The following is a 20,053-nucleotide window of genomic DNA, read 5'->3' as shown; positions in this document are numbered from 1 at the left end:
ACCAAGGCAAAAGGTTACTGCTAGATTCAAATCAATCAGTGTATAAATAAAATAAAATACAGACACTCTAGGATATGGACCCTTTAATGTCTGTGATGTTCAGGAGGCAGACTGGGTATATGAGCCCCCTCTATGGGATGTCTATGTGCATGTAAAACTCCTCCTCTCTCTGTATCTCTTTCTCTCTTTCTCTGTCTCTCTCTCTCTCTCTCTCTCTCTCTTTCCCTCAGAGATCAAATGGTTTGACTGGTCCGCTCCCCTGTGTCTTTCATTGTAAACGGCAGCAGTCCTGGAGGAGAGAGCAGGAGAGGAGCTTGTTAACCGCTTGTTGCTCTTGTCTGTGTATATACAGTGAAGTCATACCTTCCATGGCTTGTTTTGCTCACCGGTGATGTCATCGGCAGCCAATCAGCAGGCGGTGCTGCAATAGGTAGAGGATGCAGGGGGGAGTCAGGGGTATATGCATGGGGACGTGCGGGCAGCACAGCGCCGCTCATCAGCACATCATTATGGCCGATGGATGGAGAGCACACACACACACACACAGAGAAAGAGAGAGAGAAACAGAGGTAGCAGGAGCAACTGGGACTATTTCATCAGCACTGCGAGCCTCATCATTTGACTGCACAGCTTTTTGTGACATGTCTTGATATGTAAATGAGGCAGCTGGATCAGGTAGCATTAGCTCTAGGGCTGTTTATGTTTTGGTAAATGATTTACACTACAGTATATTGCAATATATTCTGCATGGCGATACACAGGCTCTCAGCTTGTGCTTAGAGTTTAATAGTGTTTCAAATGTGCTTGATTCCAAAAAGTCAAGTATTTCTCATTTAGAAACACATTGCAGAAGCTCTGCATGATGATGCATTTCGAGGTTTGCCTGTGATGAAGTGATAAATGTGGCATCAATCTAGCTAAAGTGTGATCAGAAATCAGTTTCAGCAACAAAAACATGTATTGATCAATCAATTTTTAGCTGGTTTGCTCATTTTTAATGATGATATGCTGTTTTTAAATTAAATCCAGCCGCCATTGCTACACAGGAAATGTTAAATTAATGTTAAATTAACACAAATTAGTGTTAAACTTTACACTCTCTGTGTTAATTTAACACTAACAGTGTTGATTTAACACTGCCAAATTTTCTGTGTACAGAGATATTCGGTATGGCTGGGTTAAAGGCCTTATCAGAAAGTCATTCAAATTATTGTTCATACAGTAAAAACTGTAAATGCAGCTGATTTTAATTCATAATTTAAATTCATTCATGAATGTCGCAATAACATGCCCTCTACAGCTGTGTAGCTATTGGTTTCTATGTGGGCTACATTTAAATGAAGCACAAACTAGGACAGCCAAAAAAATAAAAATAAAGGCAATACATAAAACGTAACATTGCGAAAATTGTTTTACAAAAAGGTAAAAAAAAAAAACTGTTTTTTTGTTTCATTGGAAGTTATTTTGGAGCATTCATTCACAATATATTGTGATATATTGAATCGTCAGGGTAAAAAAAAAAAACCATAGTATTATATTTTTAAAATCGTGGTTAAATATCTAGTGGCCAGGGTTTAACACAACACAAAATGAACCACTGTAGGACAATTTTACATGTGAACTAATATTTGAAAAAAGTCATAACTGTGTGAAAATCGAAACAAATATTGCAATATAATATGAAATTGGTATTTTTTTTTATTTTTTGCTTTTTTTTGTTAACTGTTTGTTTAACCCATTGCACATCCCAGATTCTGTGTATCTGATTTCTTTTTTTATTCATAATTATTTACTGTGGATAGATAAATTCCATTCAATATTAGGGCTGTAAATTGGCAAGAAGCTACTACATAAGTACTACGTAATTATGATTCAATATATTGTGATACAATATGTTGCAATAATCTTAGTCTTTCATACGTACTCTTCTCTTCCATTGGCCTTTTCCACTTCAGAGACTTTATCTCCCACAATCCTCCTTACGTCTGCACGTCTAGCTGCTTGTTTTTTTTACACCTGTGTAAATAATTTGGTCTTTTCTCTAATTTTCTCTAATTTGATTGTTTTTTTCTCATTTGGTTGAACATTGAAAATGCTTTTTTTGCCGTCTTCAGCTGAATATTGTCAGTTACCCAACATTAGGTGTATGCCTAGTTATAACAACTGTTATTTTTAGTAATAATCCTTTAATAACCTTATTTTTCACTGTGTTCCTAAATGTGCTGTAAGCCTGGCATATTTAACTGGGCTGATTTGTTCTTTTTTTTCTTTCTTTCTATAATTACACCAATGGTCCACAGAGACATTTATAGATGTAATTTTGATTGTCCACCTTTACTGCTCAAACTAAAAATGAATATTGTTGAATGGCATCACTATCTGTGGTTACAGCGTGTGCTTTAGTGATTATGTCAGTCAGTCTTTTATTCAGCTGTGACCTCTAGCCAAGGTGACTCCTCTTACTAACAGAGCTGAGAACAGAAATGTGTGCTTTTAGCATCCTGTGCTTCTGCTAGGAAGAGCAGGGTTTATCTGTGTCTGTTTAAGTGATTCTCTACTGATATATATATCAGATATATATATATATATATATATTTGCAGAATGGACTAATGAACCTGCGGTAGGGTCAAGTGCAAGAGGCATTTGAAGCTATTAATTTTTTTCTGTTATAAACAGCAATGGTATTGTGGAAACTATACTCATATATTACAGAGTGTATATGTAAATGTAAATGTAGATGCACATGTAAATATATAGCAAATCAATAGAAAATCAGGACCTGAAGCATCAAAGCAGCCCCAGACTATCACACTACCACCACCATGTTTTATGTTCAGTATGATGTTTTTTGCTGAAGTTATGTGTTAGTTTTATGCCAGATCCAACAGGACTCATTCCTTCTAAAAACTTCCAGTTTTGTCCTGGGGATCATCAAGAGGTTTGTGCTGTTGTGTTATTTTTGGTCAGCATTGTTTTTTCCCTTGGAACTTTCCCATGGATACAATTTTTCTCTTTCTTATTATTAAATCATTAACACTGACCTTAACTGAGGCAAATGAGACCTGCAGTTCTTTAAATGTTGGTCTTTGTTCTTTTGTGACCTCCTGGATGAGTTGTTCGTGCCCTTTTGGAATAATTTTGGTTGGCTGGCCACTCCTGGGAAGGTTCACCAGTGTTCCGTGTACTCTCTATTTGTAAATAATAGCTCTCACTGTGATTCACTGGAGTCCAAAAGCCTTAGAAATGACTTTGTAAACTTTTCCAGACTGATAGATAATCAGTGATTTTGTTTTGTCATCTGTTTTTGAATTTCTTCAGATCGGGGCATAATCTGTTGCTTTTTGAGATCTTTTATCTGCTTCATGATGTCAGACAGGTTATTGATTTATTTTACAGGTCTGGTAGTAATTAGGCCTTGCTGTGGTTAGTAGTGAAATTGAACTCAGATTTCAATATTTGGTGGAATTACCCTGGTTTTTAATCCTCCACCAGTCTTACACACTGCTTTTGGATAACTTTTGGCATACCACTCCTGGTGCAAACATTCAAGCAGTTCAGTTTGGTTTGATGGCTTGTGATCATCCATCTTCCTCTTGATTATATTCCAGCGCTTTTTTAATTTGGTAAAATCAAAGAAACTCATCATTTTTAAGTGGTATCTTATTTTTTTTGTCCAGAGCTGTAGACTTAAACGCTGTATAAATAGAAAATAGATTTCATGACTGATGAAATGTTGTGATTATGATGATCAGATGATATAGTGTAGGTGTGTATGCGTTAGTCGGTGCTGAGATAAGGACAGGTGGAGCAGTGCAGAGTGTGCGTGTGGTGCTGAGTGTGGTTACTGCTTGGAGCAGCAGATCTCAGGCAGGGTGGTGTAAGCAGGCATGAATGAGTGAGTGTGTATTGATTTATAAAACAGCTACACTGTATCCGGTTCTGGGGTTTACTCATGCAGGAATGAGCTGAGAATCAGTGCTCTGGTGAAGCACATAGCCTGCAGTCTTATTACTGACATAGATTCACTAACAAGCAGCACATTTCCATGGTCACGAGAGGTCCTGTTTGATTTGTTTGTGCATCAGTGGCTTTAGAGAGTTTAGTGGAGCTTTTAAAGATTGCTACCAACCCAGTCCAGTAGCCACATCACTGGACATGCAGTATCCTGTCTCATGCAGTGTCAGAATAGATAAAGGAAAATCATAATTTTCTCCCTTTTCTTAGCAGATCTACCAGAAGCACATTATATCTGCTCAGATCAAATGTTGCACATTTAAGTCACTGTATCTTATTAGAGATGCTGTTGATCTTGACTCAGCCTGATTTTTCCATCTCTACCAATCAGCCGAGATACGTTAAAAGTTAAAAGAACACTATAGGCTTCTGTGTCTTTTGTAAATTTGTAAATTTGTAAATCACTACCCACATGTGGATTGTTTAATTGGAATTTTAAAGGTAAGCATTGAGTGATTTCAGTGTAATAAAATTTTAAAAGGTTTTAATGAATGGAATTATATAACTTTTTTACACAACACACCGTTTACTATTATTATTATTACATTGTATTATTTGTGGTTAGTGTTATGATGTTACCATGTTGTCATTTGATACAAGGTTTTACTGTATTTTAAAGACTGGGAAATACAAACACTAAATATTTTAACAAGCAGACAAAAAGTTTGAACTTTATCATATTTAATTATTTTTTTCTTTTTTTAAGGATTGTGTTCAGATTTGAAAAACAGTGTGTTTTAAATATCACAATGTTGTGAAATCATTGACATCTGGTAAAATATGGTGGTTCATATTGCAATAAATGCAAATAAAGGTTTCCTCTGTTGACAACTTTTATGGAGATGCGGATTTCATTTTCCAGCAGGACTTGGCACACTGCCCACACTGCCAAAAGAACCAATTGGTCTTATATAATATTTAAATTTTCTGACTGTTGGGGTTTTATTGGCTGTAAGCCATAATCCTCAAAAATAAAAGAAAATAAACGCCTAAAATAGATCACTTACATAAGTGATGCATCTATATAATATACTGTTCAATTATATGCAATTTTTTTGAGATGCACCCATACTGTAGACAAATACTGCAGTTTCAATCTTTCTTTTTTCAATGAGGTGTGTAGCACTCATTTTTCAATATTAAAAAAGTCCCAGAATTGTACCAAAATTGAAGTTGCATTAAAATGAAGTGAATTATTAATACATTTACCTACTTTAATTTGCACCCATTGCTGATGAGTATGTGCAAATGCATGAAGAGCAGCTGATAGAATAGGACTCTCTCTCTGGAGAAAGCCAGTTAAACCAATTGGCTTCATGAGGTTTACTTGAGCTGTTGGATGAGGTGGGAGGTGATCATGGAACATTCTGCATTCTTTACTAATGCTCTTGTCATCGAATGCAATCAAATGCTCATACAAACGCTTAAAAATATAGTATAAATCTAGTGAATAGAATTAAAGATGTAAATGAAGCAGGATGAATAAATATAAACCGTATGTTTGCCAGTGTCTTTGTGTAGATATTGCTGATTTAATATGTGTGCATTTGTTGCTGTGTTGCTGCAGGTGCCCACGGAGTCAGAGAGGAGCCCCAGTTTGTGACAGCCCGTGCTGGGGATACCGTGGTACTGGGATGTGACGTGGCCCACCCGCTAAACGGCCAGCCCTACGTGGTGGAGTGGTTCAAGTACGGAGTGCCCATCCCCTTCTTCATCAACTTCCGCTTCTACCCTCCCCATGTGGACCCGGAGTACGCCGGTGAGCATCGTTTTCACACACACACACACACACACACACACACACACACACACACACACACACACACACACTACTGCTAATCTTGCCCTCCTCAATGTCCTGTATTTAAAAAATTATAATCATTTTCACACTGCAAAGTAGGTTGACCAAGTTCATCTCTTTTTGTTTAACCAAATTTTGGTCCTTTTGTCTGGACGAGTTGCCTTTCCAAGTGTCTCCTGCCAGCATCTGATTCCTTGCAAGTGTCCTGTAATAGTTGGAGTAAAACAGATTTCTTTCATATTTCTTTTAACACTTTTTAGAAATAAGTGTTAATCTATAGTAGAGTTTAGAATTTCTGCCCGAGCCCGAGCCGATGGCCGACCCGAACTTGGGTCTGGTCGGTCCGAGATTTTCTACCACTTTCCTTGGGCTGTGGTCATTGGCTTTGGTTTTTTTTTTTATATTTTTCAAGTTAGAGTGTTATCACGCAGCTCTGGGGCTCACGCACACGTGAGCTTCTCCACTTGATTTGCATTTTATTTGCAGCGCTGTGTGTAGCTGTTATTCATAAACATTTTTCTTAAATAATAATTGGTCTATGCGTCTTCAGTGTTGCCATGTTAATGTTAACATCATTCTGAACAGATTTCACTGATTCAAACTGCCTGAAAATGTTTTTTAAAAGCTTTAAAAGTTTTAACACTTTACTTACTAAAAAATGTCTGGTGTAAATCGGGCTCGTAAATTGCTGTAAAAGTGCTTTTACACTGCAAACGAACCAGCCATTGTTCAGTAGGCAAGAACTGAGACCAAATGTTGGTCCTGTGGTCTGGATATTTTGGCTATTTTGGATCAGATCAAACTGAAAATTACAGGCAGAGAATAAAAATAAGAATTAAAAAAGGCACTTGAACGTCTCTAGTAGGGATGTAAGAACATTCTGACACATTTTTAGTTGTTAGTTTACATGTAAAGATAAACAGTGATTCCTTTATAGTGTTATATTTAAACCCCATCTGCTAGATAACAGTGTTGAACTCCACAGTTCTAATTTCATAAATATGTTATTGTTTTAATACTACGACAGTTTCAAACAATTGTAATATAGCGCCATGCGTATAGTATCTCGGTATCTTGCAATACATTGTATCATAACCCCTGTATTGTGATGCTTATATATATATATATATATATATCGGCAAGGCCTTGGCAATACACAGCTCTAGTCTCTAGTGGGGAATTTAGTTCCCCATTTGTTGTCTGGGCAGGCCTTGGTTACTTCCCCTGGATCTCAGTAGAGAAAACCCTGAGTACAGAGAAACATCATCTAATCCAGGATGAGGTTTGGGGCAAGGTGAGGAGGAACACAGAGCACCTTCTCGCTGACTGGCAGCTCACTGTAGATTTGGGCAAGCAGCTGATGTTCCCAGAACACTTAGCCTCCACTCCTCCTCATCCTCTCAAATACCAGCTGACAGTGCCCTGGGAGGAGGAGCATAAAAAGTAAACTAACTAACAGGAGCTTGTGGAGTAAAGTTGAAGGCCTCCTTGAAACCCCAGCTTGTTTAATTTCTTTCTAATGAATCGTCTATGATGTATAGATAAGGGGATAGGGCAGGTTTCCATTTGTGTATGTTTAGATGTTTGCATTAAAGGAGGAGAACGCCGGTGTAAAATGGAGCTTTGTTGTAGTAAAACATGATAAAAAGTACTAACCTTTGATGAATAGCACACCTCCGCTTTCCCACAGCGTTCTGTATTCCAGAAATTTTAACAGTTTGTCCAAACACCCTTCAGACTGGGTGACAAGGGGCATAATTTGCCCTGATAAATCACTTTTTTTTTTAATCCGGAGAGCCCTGACATTTAAAACGAGGCATTAATAACTTAAAACCTGCACAAGAAGCTTATTAAAACACTGTTTACATACTATAACGGGAGTCTCAGCTCCGAGCACCGCCATTACTGTGCTGATAATGACCGACATATACATAAGCTACGCATAGCGTAGCAGCTGGCGTCCGCCTCGTGTCACCCAGTTTGAAGGGTGTTTAGACAAACAGTTAAAATTCTGGATCTCAGAACGCTGTGGGAGAACGGAGGTGTGCTATTCATCAAAGGTAAGTACATTTTATCATGTTTTACTACAACAAAAGTCCATTTTACACCAGAGTTTACACTTTAAATGAAGAAAAGCATTGGGACATCTGCTAATTTATTGTTTCCTTTTAAAATCAGGGGTATTAAAAGAGCTGTCCAGAGATGGCTCCTAGATTTTGGAACATTAATCATAATTAAAATCAGGATATTGGATGGACCCACCTTATCCCGAACTCATCCCAGAAGTGTTGCATAGAGCTCCATCATTCCAGATACCACACATCACATTTTTTCACCATATTATGCACCTCTACTAACAATAAGTACCGTATTTTTTGCACTATAAGGCACACTTAAATTTTTTCCCAAAAATCGTCAGTGCAACTTTTAATCCAGTGCATCTTGTGTATGAGTTTTACCAGTCAGGTTGTAAGGAGTAGTAAAGCCACTCTGCTGAAGTGCGGCATTATACAGGAGTTTCAGTTTAGTTCTCCAGCACCGGGTCTAGAGTAGCATTAGCATTAATCGCTATTTCCACGGCTAGCACTGCTGGAGCAGCATTAGCATTAGCTGCTAAATCTTTCATCAATCAGAGGGAGGTATATTGGACTGTAGCCTGCACGGTTACCGTGTTAAAACAAGCTACGTGGAAAAAAAAACATTAGCTTATATTGCCATAACTTACCAGAACACTCAGGGTTCTTCAGTATAGCACTGTCAGGTAGCAGTTATCCGCTAATGCTAATGTTCCAGCCTTAGTGCTGGAGATATTTGTGAATCTAAGCTTACTGTAAATAAACAGAAGACAGTTTTCAGGAGAGAAATCTGTGTAGATTAACATCCAGCGCTCGTTTGACTTTAAAAGAAATTTAAAAACTTTTTTTATTACAGTTTTGTTTACTTAGCTTAGCTTTATTTAACTTAGTTAGCTACCCCCCACCACCACCCACCCAGCGGCAAGACCTGCTGAATTAGAACTTCCTTATAGTGTCTCTTATAGTTAAAATACGCCTTATAATCCAGTGCACCTTATTTATGAAAATAGACCAGAAAGTACACATTCATTGATAGTGCGACTTAAAATCTGATGCGCCAATAGTGCAAGAAATACGATACCAAATAAAGAGGATGTGGTGTTAGAGAGGAAACACAGATTTAAAGAGCCCTTTATTCTACATTCTATTCTGGTAGCACAGTCTGTAGCAGCTCAGACCTTCAGCCAGGTGTGTGAGATGCAGTTCTGCAGATCAGAGAAGGCTTTAGGATAGTGGTGTGGGGAAGAAGGAGGGGGCAGATCAAATGTACTGTTTTACTCTCCGAGATTAAGAATTACACCGTTGATATGGAGTCGGAGACAGAAAGGGCATCATTTAAGAGCATGTCAGATTTGTGAAAGCAAAGAAGCTCTGATAGTTTATCAGACGTCGCTAGGGGCAGGATATGCAATTTTAATGGCTCACACTCGCGCTGAATTGTAATGAGATGGAGAGGAAATCTTTTTCTTTACTCTCAGTCCTGAAATCCCGGCTGCTTTTTCCTGCAAGTGCTTTAACGTGTTCCTCAGAGCCGAGTGGAAATTTTGAAATGTTGGCGAAAGGATTAAGATATTCAGACCCCCAGCAGCTCCATCGAGCACTGCACACCTAGCTTCAGATGGAGTGTACTGCATACAAATGTGCTTTATCCGAATGTGCTGTGGACTCTGCAACATTATAACCTACCTTTCTGAAGTGAATGTATTCTTGGGTATTCTTTGATGCACTGTTCACACCTGGTTCCCATTTGTACATCCTGCGCAAGATGTGGCAAGATGCTAGCTGCTATCTTACACCTCGTCAACAGCCTATTTTTAATGTCTTGTGCCTGTGCTGTTAAAATAGCGTCAGAGTTTAGGGATACATCTACACTGATGGGCATGGTGGTTTGAAAGTAAGATAATGGGAAATACAGGTGCGCAACTGACTGATTATAACCCTGACTACAGTCAACAGCCAGCTGACCAATCTTTACTTAGCCATGCAGGACCACTGTGCACTGCAACACACAAAACCTGCTTTTACATCAATAAATAACCAGATAAATATGTAACTAACATTGCTATTCCATTAAATGACCTGCTAGTGTACCTTCACAGTGTGAAAGTGCTGGCCAGTATCTTCCGCCAAAAAGCATTGTTAAGATATAAACGCGTATTTATCGATTATTTATCGTAATCTGGATGAGTTCAGTGTTAATTTACAACATAGGAAATATACAGCTCTGAAAAAAATTAAGAGTTCATTAAGAGAATCAGTTTTTTCTATGATTTTGCTATGTATAGGTGTATGTTTGAATAAAATTAACACTGTTGTTTTATTCTATAAACTATGGACAACATTTCTCCCAAATTTCAAATAAAAATATTGTCATTTTTAATATTTATTTGCAGAAAATGAGAAATCAGTATTTGGTGGAATAACCCTGGATGTTTTTCACAGTTTTCATGCATCTTGGAATGTTCTCCTCCACCAGTCTTACACACTGCTTTTGGATAACTTTATGCCTTTACTCCTGGTGCAAAAATTCAAGCAGTTCAAGCTTCATTTTTAAGTGGTCTGTTATTTATGAAATGAGAGGTTGTGTCCAAACCTTTTTACTTGTACTGTACATACAGCATATTTCTGACGACACATCATGACATCCTGATTTAAATCACAGTTTTTGTGTGTGTGTGTGTTTTTGTGTGTGTGTGTGTGTGTGCATTATGTCCAGAATAAAGCAGCATTTGGCCTCAGTGATCCTGTTATAGAGCTCTGTTATAGATCCCCACATCTGCTGCTGTGATCTAAGGCTGGCGTCTATATCGCTCCAGACTAATGCCCTCTCTCACTCTCTCTCTCTCTCTCTCTCTCTCTCTCTCTCTCTCTCTCCATCACACTGCTGCTTTGTTTGGGTCAGTGTGGCTGAAACATGGGCAGTGCTGTCAGTGGTCACAGTTCAGTGTAGAGTAAAGAGAGTCGTCTCACAGTGAACAGGCCGGTCAATGTGCTCCAGACAAGCTTGCTCTTTCATCTCTCACAAAGAGGCCATTGCTCATCAGCCTCTCACTGAATGCAGCTAAAGAGTGTGCTTGACAGGCCTCTGTTTGAGCTAAACCCACGGCATACAGAGGGAGCAGTTTAGCACTGGAACTGGCTGAAGATGGTGGATAACTAAGAGCTTTGTCCAGGTTCATTAGTAGCAAATATATTGCAGTGGGCATGATGTCTTTGTGGTCTTTTTGGTGCCTGGACATGTGTGTTTAATTGCTACTCTGTGCTACAGAGCCTTGCAAAAGTATTCAACCTTTTGCCACATTTCAGGCTTTAAACATGAAGATATGAAATTGTAATTTTTTGTGAGGAATCAGCAACAAGTGGGACACAATCGTGAAGTGGAACGAAATTTATTGGTTATTTTAAACTTTTTTTAGAAATAAAAAACTGAAAAGTTTACTTTCAGTGCAGCAAACTCACTCCAGAAGTTCAGTGAAGATCTCTGAATGATCCAATGTTGATCTAAATGACTGATGATGATAAATAGAATCCACCTGTGTAAAATCAAGTCTCTGTTTAAATGCACCTGCTCTGTGATAGTCTCAGAGTTCTGTTTAAAGCTATGCAGAGAGCATCATGAAACCAAGGAACACACCAGGCAAGTCTACGAGATACTGTTGTGGAGAAGTTCAAAGCCAGATTTGGATACAAAAAAAAAAGATTTCCCAAGCTTTAAGCATCTCAAGGAGCACCGTGCAATATTCATATTGATCGACCGTCCCTCTAAACTTTCACCTCAAACAAGGAGAAGACTGATCAGAGATGCAGCCAAGAGGTCCATAATCACTCTGGATGAACTGCAGAGATCTACAGCTAAAGTGGAAGAATCTGTCGACTATAAGACTATAACTATAAGTCGTGCACTCCACAACTCTGGCTTATATGGAAGAGTGGCAAGAAGAAAGCCACTGTTAAAAGAAAGACATTAGAAGTGCTTTTTGTACAGCAAACATGTGGAAGAAGGTGCTGTGGTCAGATGAGTCCAACTTTTTGGCCTAAATACAAAGAGCTTTGTGTGGCTAAAAAGCAACACCGCTCATCATCCTGAACACACCATCCCCAAAGTGAAACATGGTGGTGGCAGCATCATGGTTTGGGCCTGCTTTTCTTCAGCAGGGACAGATTTGGGAAGATGGTTAAAATGGATGGGAGGATGGATGGAGCCAAATACAGGAGCATTCTGGAAGAAAACCTGTTGGTTTCTGCAAAAGACCTGAGACTGGGACGGAGAGTTATCTTCCAACAAGACAATGATCCAAAACATAAAGCAAAATCTACAGTGGAACGGTTCACAAATAAACGTATCCAGGAGTCAAAGTTCAGACCTGAATCCAATGCAGAATCAGTGGAAAGAGCTGAAAACTGCTGTTCACAAACCAACGCTCTCCATCCAACCTCACTGAGCTCCAGCTGTTGGAAAAATGAGCAAAGATTTTAGTCTCTGGATGTGCAAAACTGATAGAGACAACTTGCAACTTGCAGCCGTAATCGCAGCAAAAGGTGGAGCTACAAAGTATTAACCCTTGTGTGGTGTTCATATTTTTGTTACTCGTTTACTTTGTTACTTGTATTTAATTCAGCAAAATTAAGCAATTTTACATTAAAATGCTTTACACATGCTTGCTTCACCTAAATTGCAAGCAATATAAACAGCTTACATGGTTAATATTTGCCCTTTACCTTTCTTATGTTACATTTCTTTCAAAAAGTGCTACTCTTTTTTATTTGTTTTTTTTAATAAAATGTAAAAGAAAATGAATTAAACTCAAGTAATGAGTAGAAAACTTGTTTAGTTTCAAATTTACAAATGAAGCAATGTTCATTAGCCCTTGGCCAAACATACTGTATGTAATATAAATGTGTTTTGATATATGTTTTTCACAAAAAATGAGCCAATGCCAATGAGTTTGAGTTTGAAAAAATATTTTTTTAGTATCATTTGATGAAAAATAAAAACGAGTCCCACAGACCCGAACACCACACAAGGGTTGATGCTAGGGGGTCGAATAATATTGCACGCCCCACTTTTTTTTGTTTTTTATTATTAAAAAAAGTTTTAAATATCCAATACATTTTGTTCCATTTCACAATTGTGTCCCGCTTGTTGTTAATTCTTCACAGAAAATGACAATTTTATATCTTTGAAGCCTGAAATGTGGCAAAAGGTTGAAAAGTTCAAGGGCCGAATACTTTTGCAAGGCGCTGTATATAGGCATGCTTTTGGATTTTGGCAGCAAAACTGTTGTGTGAATGTGTCTGAGTCTATATTTTTAAAGAGGAAACAGTCACCTTCTTTAGTCCTCTTTCTATAAAGAGAACATTGGAGTTACATAAGCACACAGCAGAGAGAGAGAGAGAGAGAGAGAGAGAGAGAGGGAGAGAGAGAAAGAGAGAGAGAGAGAGAGAGAGAGAGAGAGAGAGTGCAGCTTCAAGCAAGGTTGCTGTTGTGACCTCTATAGCTCCTCCTCTATATAGCTCTGTACCTGAGGACTATCTTTATCCAGCAGCGTGTGTCAGTGTTGTTCCTCCCGCTCGTGTCACCACTTCAGCACGGCTCAGAAAGACGTCCCAAGACTTTCCGCCATTCTCTCTTTTTATTTATTTATTTATTTTGCTGCCCTGCTGTTGTTACCCATTTCCAGCTCAGCTTTATTGATCTGTGTGTCTCAGGAGAGTGGTGGCCTGCGTCCTCAGCTGAGCTTGAAAGTACTTGTCCTGGTAGCACTTGCCACCTCTTACATTTTTAATAGAAGAGTTCCTGCTCAAGTCATGCCTGTAAACCATGCCTGAAAACACAGCAAGTTGCAAAAGTTGATTTCAGGGAGGTTACCCCACAAAAAAAAACTTGCACACACACCAAAGGAAAACGAAACTTTACTTTTATATTAATTCATTTTACTTTTTTTAATTAAATTTAGAGTATTCAGAGGTGAAATGAGTTTTATCTTTTTGGAAGGCCCTGCCTCTGCTTTCCTTTTTTTTTTTTTTATTTGACAAAAATTGACAGTTACAATATCACAAAAAATTGCACAACATCAAAAACATTTCATATCATATTACAATTATTATTAATATTGCCTCCGCCATGATCTGCTTTCTCTCACTCACTGAACAAATCCCGTCCGGGAGGGGGGAAAAACACTGCCCGCCCACACTAAAAACTGATTGGTTGTCTCACAGACTCTTTGCAGAGAACAGGCCAATCAGAACCCTCTCTGTTTTCTCTCTCTCCTTCCCACGCGCGATTAGAGAATAAAAGTCTGTCGCCTGTGTGCGCGTTTGGGGCACTCGTTCTGAATTCCGGGAGATTATATGTGACTCGCGGGCGTCAGGGAGCCGCTACCGAAATGCGGGAGACTCCCACAGCTTCAGGGAGACTTGGCTTGTCTGTGTGTGTGTGTGTGTGTGTGTGTGAGAAGCAGAAGAAGGGAGGGCTCGCTGTGTAAGTGCGTGAGTGTGTGTAAGGTGGAGAGAGGGGGAGGCTCGCTGTGTGTGTGTGGAGGTGGAGAGAGCGCAGGGTGGAGTGTCTGTATGTGTGTGAGTGTGTTTTGCCCAAGTGCAAGTTTAAGCCTGTTAGCTCGCTAGTCTGTTGTTATTTTGGCATTTTTGCGGCCAACAGTTCCAGCAACTGTAAATGTGACTGTCTTTCTAGTTCATCCATTCATGTCCCTTTATGTCCGGCCAGACACTACAATCTTTTTACTAAGGAAAATTATGTTTTAAAAAAAAGTAACTCACAGTGACATGGATAAGTAATTTTAATCTGATAAATAAATTAAAAAACAGTAACATGTTAGATTGCTTGTTACTGAAAAAATGGTCATTAGGGTAATTAGAGTAACGTGTTACTAAGTACTGGTCACTACTGTTTATGCTGAAATACAGATTAAATCTCATAACTAACTCTCACACTCCTACCTGTATGAATCTTCTGCTTATCTGTTAAAAGTAGTCATGTTTAAAAAAAGAGGTTACTGTTAGTGTTACTGTCTGACCAGTGTGATCTAAGCTATGGTAAATGTAGCTCATTTCCTCCATTAAAGCTTCTGTGTCCATCTTCGATGCTAAAGTTCTCCATTAAATTTTTACTCAACATATTTCAAGATTCTGATTATATAAAAAAGCTTCAAACTTCCTAACTTTCCTAAAATATTCTAATTTAAAAGTTTTTGTAAATAAAAATAATTTAGGAAGTACCAGCATTTGGGTGGTTTAATCATAATTACACACTGACACTATTCAATAAGGGGAGGGAGGTGAAACAGCTGAAGATTTTGCAAAGTTTTTTTTTTTTTTTTTTACAGAAATGTGTTATCTTCATATCAAATTGCTGATGCCACATGCTGACATCCTGATTTAAACAGTTTGTGTGTTTAAAAAATTCTAAATATTTTTTTACAAGGAAGTAACAGTATTTTCACTTTTTAAATTCCGATTTAAATCTTGATTATTACGATTCTTTTATTAAATGGATCCACACCACTAGTAAAAATAAAATATGAATACAAACTTTTCAACAGTATTTTTAATTTGTTAAGGTTATATTAATTCACAGTACTTGCAAAAAAAATATCTCAACTAATTATTAATTGGTAATAGTTCAAACGTTATGAATCATTAACAATTGTTTTTGTCAAATTTTTGTCTTAATTCTTTATTAATTACTCTATTCTTAAGCATTAAAACTTATATGCCTTTTATTGTCATAATTTATATCACCTTTTATCTAGTGTTAGTTAGTTAGATAATTAGTTAAAACATTATTTTACTATTGAAAAATCTGTATTACTGTCAGAAGTACTGTTACTTGTGACCCGTATTGTAAAGTGTTAACAAAGTTTAAATGCTGGAATAGTATTCCTGCCTGTGCTTATAGTTTTGTCTGCCATCTGTTGTAAGTGGTTGCCAGAATTTAGAGAAAAAGAGTCGTAAATCCTCTTCACTGCATAACCCCCTGAAAACAGCAAGTGTAGCTGGCAACCCGTGCTGCAAACCCGGATTTGTCTGCGTCTGCTGTGGATGGAGTTGTGTTTTTTCTCTGCTGAGCTGGAAACAGTGTCAGAAATGGCCACAGGCCACGACCGCTCTCCCATACTGCTCTTCTCCCAGCATACAGAGACTCCAGCCCAGACTCCTGACCTAATGCTGCAGTCATCAAACCAGCCCCTCATCAGGGTGCGAGGGTGCTGCGGCAGCGGGCGCAGGCTGTGTGTGCACTCGCCTGGAAACACAAACACTTAGATTTCATTACTGGAGCGGGACTGCGTGATATCCTCCAGCATTTTACACACACTGTTTCACACGCAGGGCTCGGGCTCAGTGTTTACATGTGTCGTACTGTTGATGCTTTCTGTTGCGGGTGTAATTAAACACGCTCAATTGTGCACATATGCAAGTTCCAGCAGGTCACCATCAGGCACGTGCTAGTTGTTTTGAGGCCACTTCAGGTTACCAACAGTCTATTTTCACGCCTTCCGTCTGTGTTGCGTTTTCCGTCTGTGGTGCTTTTGAATATATCTAGGCTGATGGGCGTGGTGGTCTGGGAAAAGTTGTGTTTAGGTAAATTTCTGGTGTATTTCTATCTTGGCAGTGTACCAGAGAAACTTAGGTGCACCACTGACTGAATAGAACCTAGGCAAATGTCAACAGTCAGATGTTCATTGCTACCTTGGCAGTGAATTGTCAACACAGGTGAATCCCCAGCATGCATATACCATAGGCACAAAGCAGTGCACAAACCCATAGCGCAAGCCTGTTGGCAGCTATGCAAACTTTAATATCATTTATAAACAAAATGAATGAAACGTTCATGTAGCTGCACCCCTGAAATAGCAATCCGCCAAAGTCAGAGCACATCTGGCTCTTAAATGACATAGCTAGTGACACACTTATGGGTTTATTTCACCTTACACCCAAAACACATCTATAAATGATTAAGAGAATTAGTGCATGCCTTTGGTGCTTTTCAAGATGAACAAGGCATACTTTTCCCATCATTACGATAGCAAAGACTCAATGATCAATGACACGCCCTATATTTTAAGATGCTCGCTGTACCGTTGACGCCCCCCCTCAATGCCACTAAAATAGGACACTATTTTTTTCTGTTTTGGTGAAAAAAGGCACCAAAATATGCAGAGTGGATCTCCAAAACCAGGAAAAAATATGTTGTCTGTTTATGTCATACATAAATGGCCAAAAACACATTATATTTGTCATTTTTTTATTCCGATTTTGTCCCTTTCTGTATGAGGTATTGAAATCTGATATGTAGCTTCAACTCGAGTCTGAACAACCAGATTGGAATTCAAGGGAATTCCAAGGAATATGAACAGCTTAACCATTTTAGACCCTGTGTCAATTACAGTGTATATTATGTAGTTTCTTTTTTCAGATGTTTTGTTGCACAGAACACTAATAGAGACCTGTTGTCTATCAGAAAAGTTCATTAACCAGCCAATAAAACATAAGCTTAGCCCCGCCCACTGCACTGGGATCAAATGAAATGTCAGCACTACAGAACAAATGAGGCAAAATAATACCAGCTTATTTTTACTAATTATTTGTGGTTTAGAACACTGTCATGTTTAGGAATAAAACAAATATTGAATTAGATTTATTTTTATTTAGATTTATTATTAGTATAGTCATTTTAGAAATGTTGTTTGCATTGCAGGATGAAAACAGCATTTACATATTTTTCCATAACTTGAATATAAATTAGGTCTGAAAGAGTTAAAAAAGCAAAGTTTATAGGAATGCTGTCTGTCTGTGTCTAAATAGCTTGTCCTTTTTTCAGCGAGACAGAAGTAAATTGTTGGTGACAAGCCCAACTGCAGCCTAAACTCACTCATAGCCCTTAAGATTCTGACAAGCATTAAACCGAAACTTAATGCCAAGCAATGCTATTTCAGTTCCACAGCACAAACTGTTCAGACAAATGTCAGATTATGGGTTACATTAAAAAGACTGTGTGAACAGCCTGAAATAACCATCTGTCTGAAGAGCCAGATCAGAATACACATGACTTTCACATCAACACATTTGCTAAGGCAAAGGAAAAACAGAAAACATCAGTGAGGGAGGATGGTAGTGGTGGGATTGTGAGATAACCTCATATATACTGTCTGGACTGATGTCTTATGAAACTAGAAGGCACATGTTTTAACCTCTCAGTGTTTTTTTTAGAAGACATTTAGAAATTTAGAAAGAAATGTCAGATCATATTGTGGCTGCAGTGTTAAAGGAAAATATTAAAAGCATTTAAAAAGTTAACAAAAACCAAGGGCACAAAGAAGTGGCCTTGGACAAATAACAGACCGTTTTTTTTCAGTGAACTCAAACACGTTCTCTGTGAAAAGCCCAGCTGTCAGCCACTGAAACTCCTGAAACCAAAGCTTTAGTGAGAAAATCTGTTAGACTTATTGTCTTTTTGTTACCTTTTAGACTAAAATAAAATGCTTAAGCTATAAAATGAGAAGTGTGAACATGTATACTCTGCTCTAATCCACTTCTGAAGGTCATTTCTGGAGAAATAAAATGCTTGTAGATATATATATATATATATATATATATATATATATATATATATATATATATATATAACCATCTGTGAAAGTAAAAGAAATATATTTAGAGAGGTGGTAGAGTAAAATTATTGGATATAATACAAATACGTTTTAGTTATGTAGCATTATGCAGAACATTGCCCCGAACTCTCTAAATTCTCTAAAGTTACAAAGCGCAGTTAACAGTGCTTAGCGCTAGTAACAGTGCTTAGCGCCAACAGCCCTAGTCTAAAGAACCATGAGGGTTCCGTTAAGCCAGGTCGCTATTAGCTATCGGTTTCTCTCACGTAGCTTGTTTTAACACAGTAAACATGCAGAATACAGTCCAAAATATACTTAACTCTGAACGGCGAAAGAGCTAGCACAGCAATTAGTGGCTAATGCTAATACTGCTCCAGCCTTGGTGCTGGAGAAACTTCACTGAAACGTCTTTATAATACTGTACTTCGGTGGAGTGGCTTTACCTCTCCTTACAACCTAACTAGAATTCACACATGAGGAGCACTGGATTATAAAGTAGTTTAAAGGAATTTAAGTGCGCCTTATACGATAGCAAAGACTCAATGATCAGTAGCACGCCCTATATCAAGCTGCTCAGTGTACAGTTGACAGCCCGCCTCAACGCCTCTCCAAAACCAGGAAAAACCTGTTGTCTATTGATTCTATTGGTTTTCTCTGATATAAGCTAAAATCAAATCTTTTATGTCATACGTAAATGATCAAAAGCACACTATATTTGACATTTTTTCATTTTGATTTGTCCCATTCCGTATGGTGTATTGAAATCTGATACAAAGGCACATGTTTTAACCTCTCAGTGTTTTAGAATACATTTTAAAGAAATGTAGGATCACATTGTGGCTGCAGTGTTAAAGGTAAACAAAAAGCTTAAAAACATTTAAAAAGTTAACAAAAACCAAGAGCACAAACCAAAGAATTGGCCTTGGACAAACAACAGACCATTTTTTCAGTGAACTCAATCACATTCTCTGTGAAAAGCCCAGCCGTCAGTCCCTGAAACTCCTTAAACCAAAGCTTTAGTGAGAAAATCTGTTAGACCTTTTGTTACCTTTATAACATGTCAATACAAATATGTCTTTATTTACGCAGCATTATGCAGAACTTTGCCCTGAACTCTCTAAATTTTCTAAAGTTACAAAGCGCAGTTATCAGCGCTTAGTGCTAGTAAATGCCACCCAACAGCCCTAGTCTGAGGAACCATGAGGTTTGTCTCACGTAGCTTGTTTTAACACAGTAAACATGCAGAATACAGTCCAAAATATACTTACCTCTGAACGGCAAAAGAGCTAGCACAGCAATTAGTGGCTAATGCTAATACCGCTCCAGCCTTGGTGCTGGAGAAACTTCACTGAAACGTCTTTATAATACTGTACTTCGGTGGAGTGGCTTTACCTCTCCTTACAACCTAACTAGAATTCACACATGAGGAGCACTGGATTATAAAGTAGTTTAAAGGAATTTAAGTGTGCCTTATATTCTGAAAAAAATATTTTCTAAAGATTATTTTCTATCTAGCACTTGAGTAAAAGTAGAA

General features: G+C 38.1%; 1 protein-coding gene across 5 annotated transcripts in view; it reads left to right on the top strand.

The window, feature by feature from the left end:
* The window catches only part of igsf9bb (immunoglobulin superfamily, member 9Bb), a 204,558-nt gene that overhangs the window by 53,670 nt on the left and 130,835 nt on the right, over nucleotides 1-20,053 (top strand). For all 5 annotated transcript variants that reach the window (XM_022676039.2, XM_049466493.1, XM_049466492.1 and 2 more), the window contains exon 2: nucleotides 5,583-5,774. In XM_022676039.2, the coding sequence (XP_022531760.2) occupies nucleotides 5,583-5,774 (192 nt within the window). The remainder of the gene's footprint in view (nucleotides 1-5,582; nucleotides 5,775-20,053) is intronic.

This window comes from Astyanax mexicanus, chromosome 17, assembly GCF_023375975.1.
Source record: "Astyanax mexicanus isolate ESR-SI-001 chromosome 17, AstMex3_surface, whole genome shotgun sequence".
Classification (NCBI taxonomy): domain Eukaryota; kingdom Metazoa; phylum Chordata; class Actinopteri; order Characiformes; family Acestrorhamphidae; genus Astyanax; species Astyanax mexicanus.
Note: the sequence above shows the minus strand (reverse complement) of the source record. Positions and strands in the feature narration are given on the sequence as shown.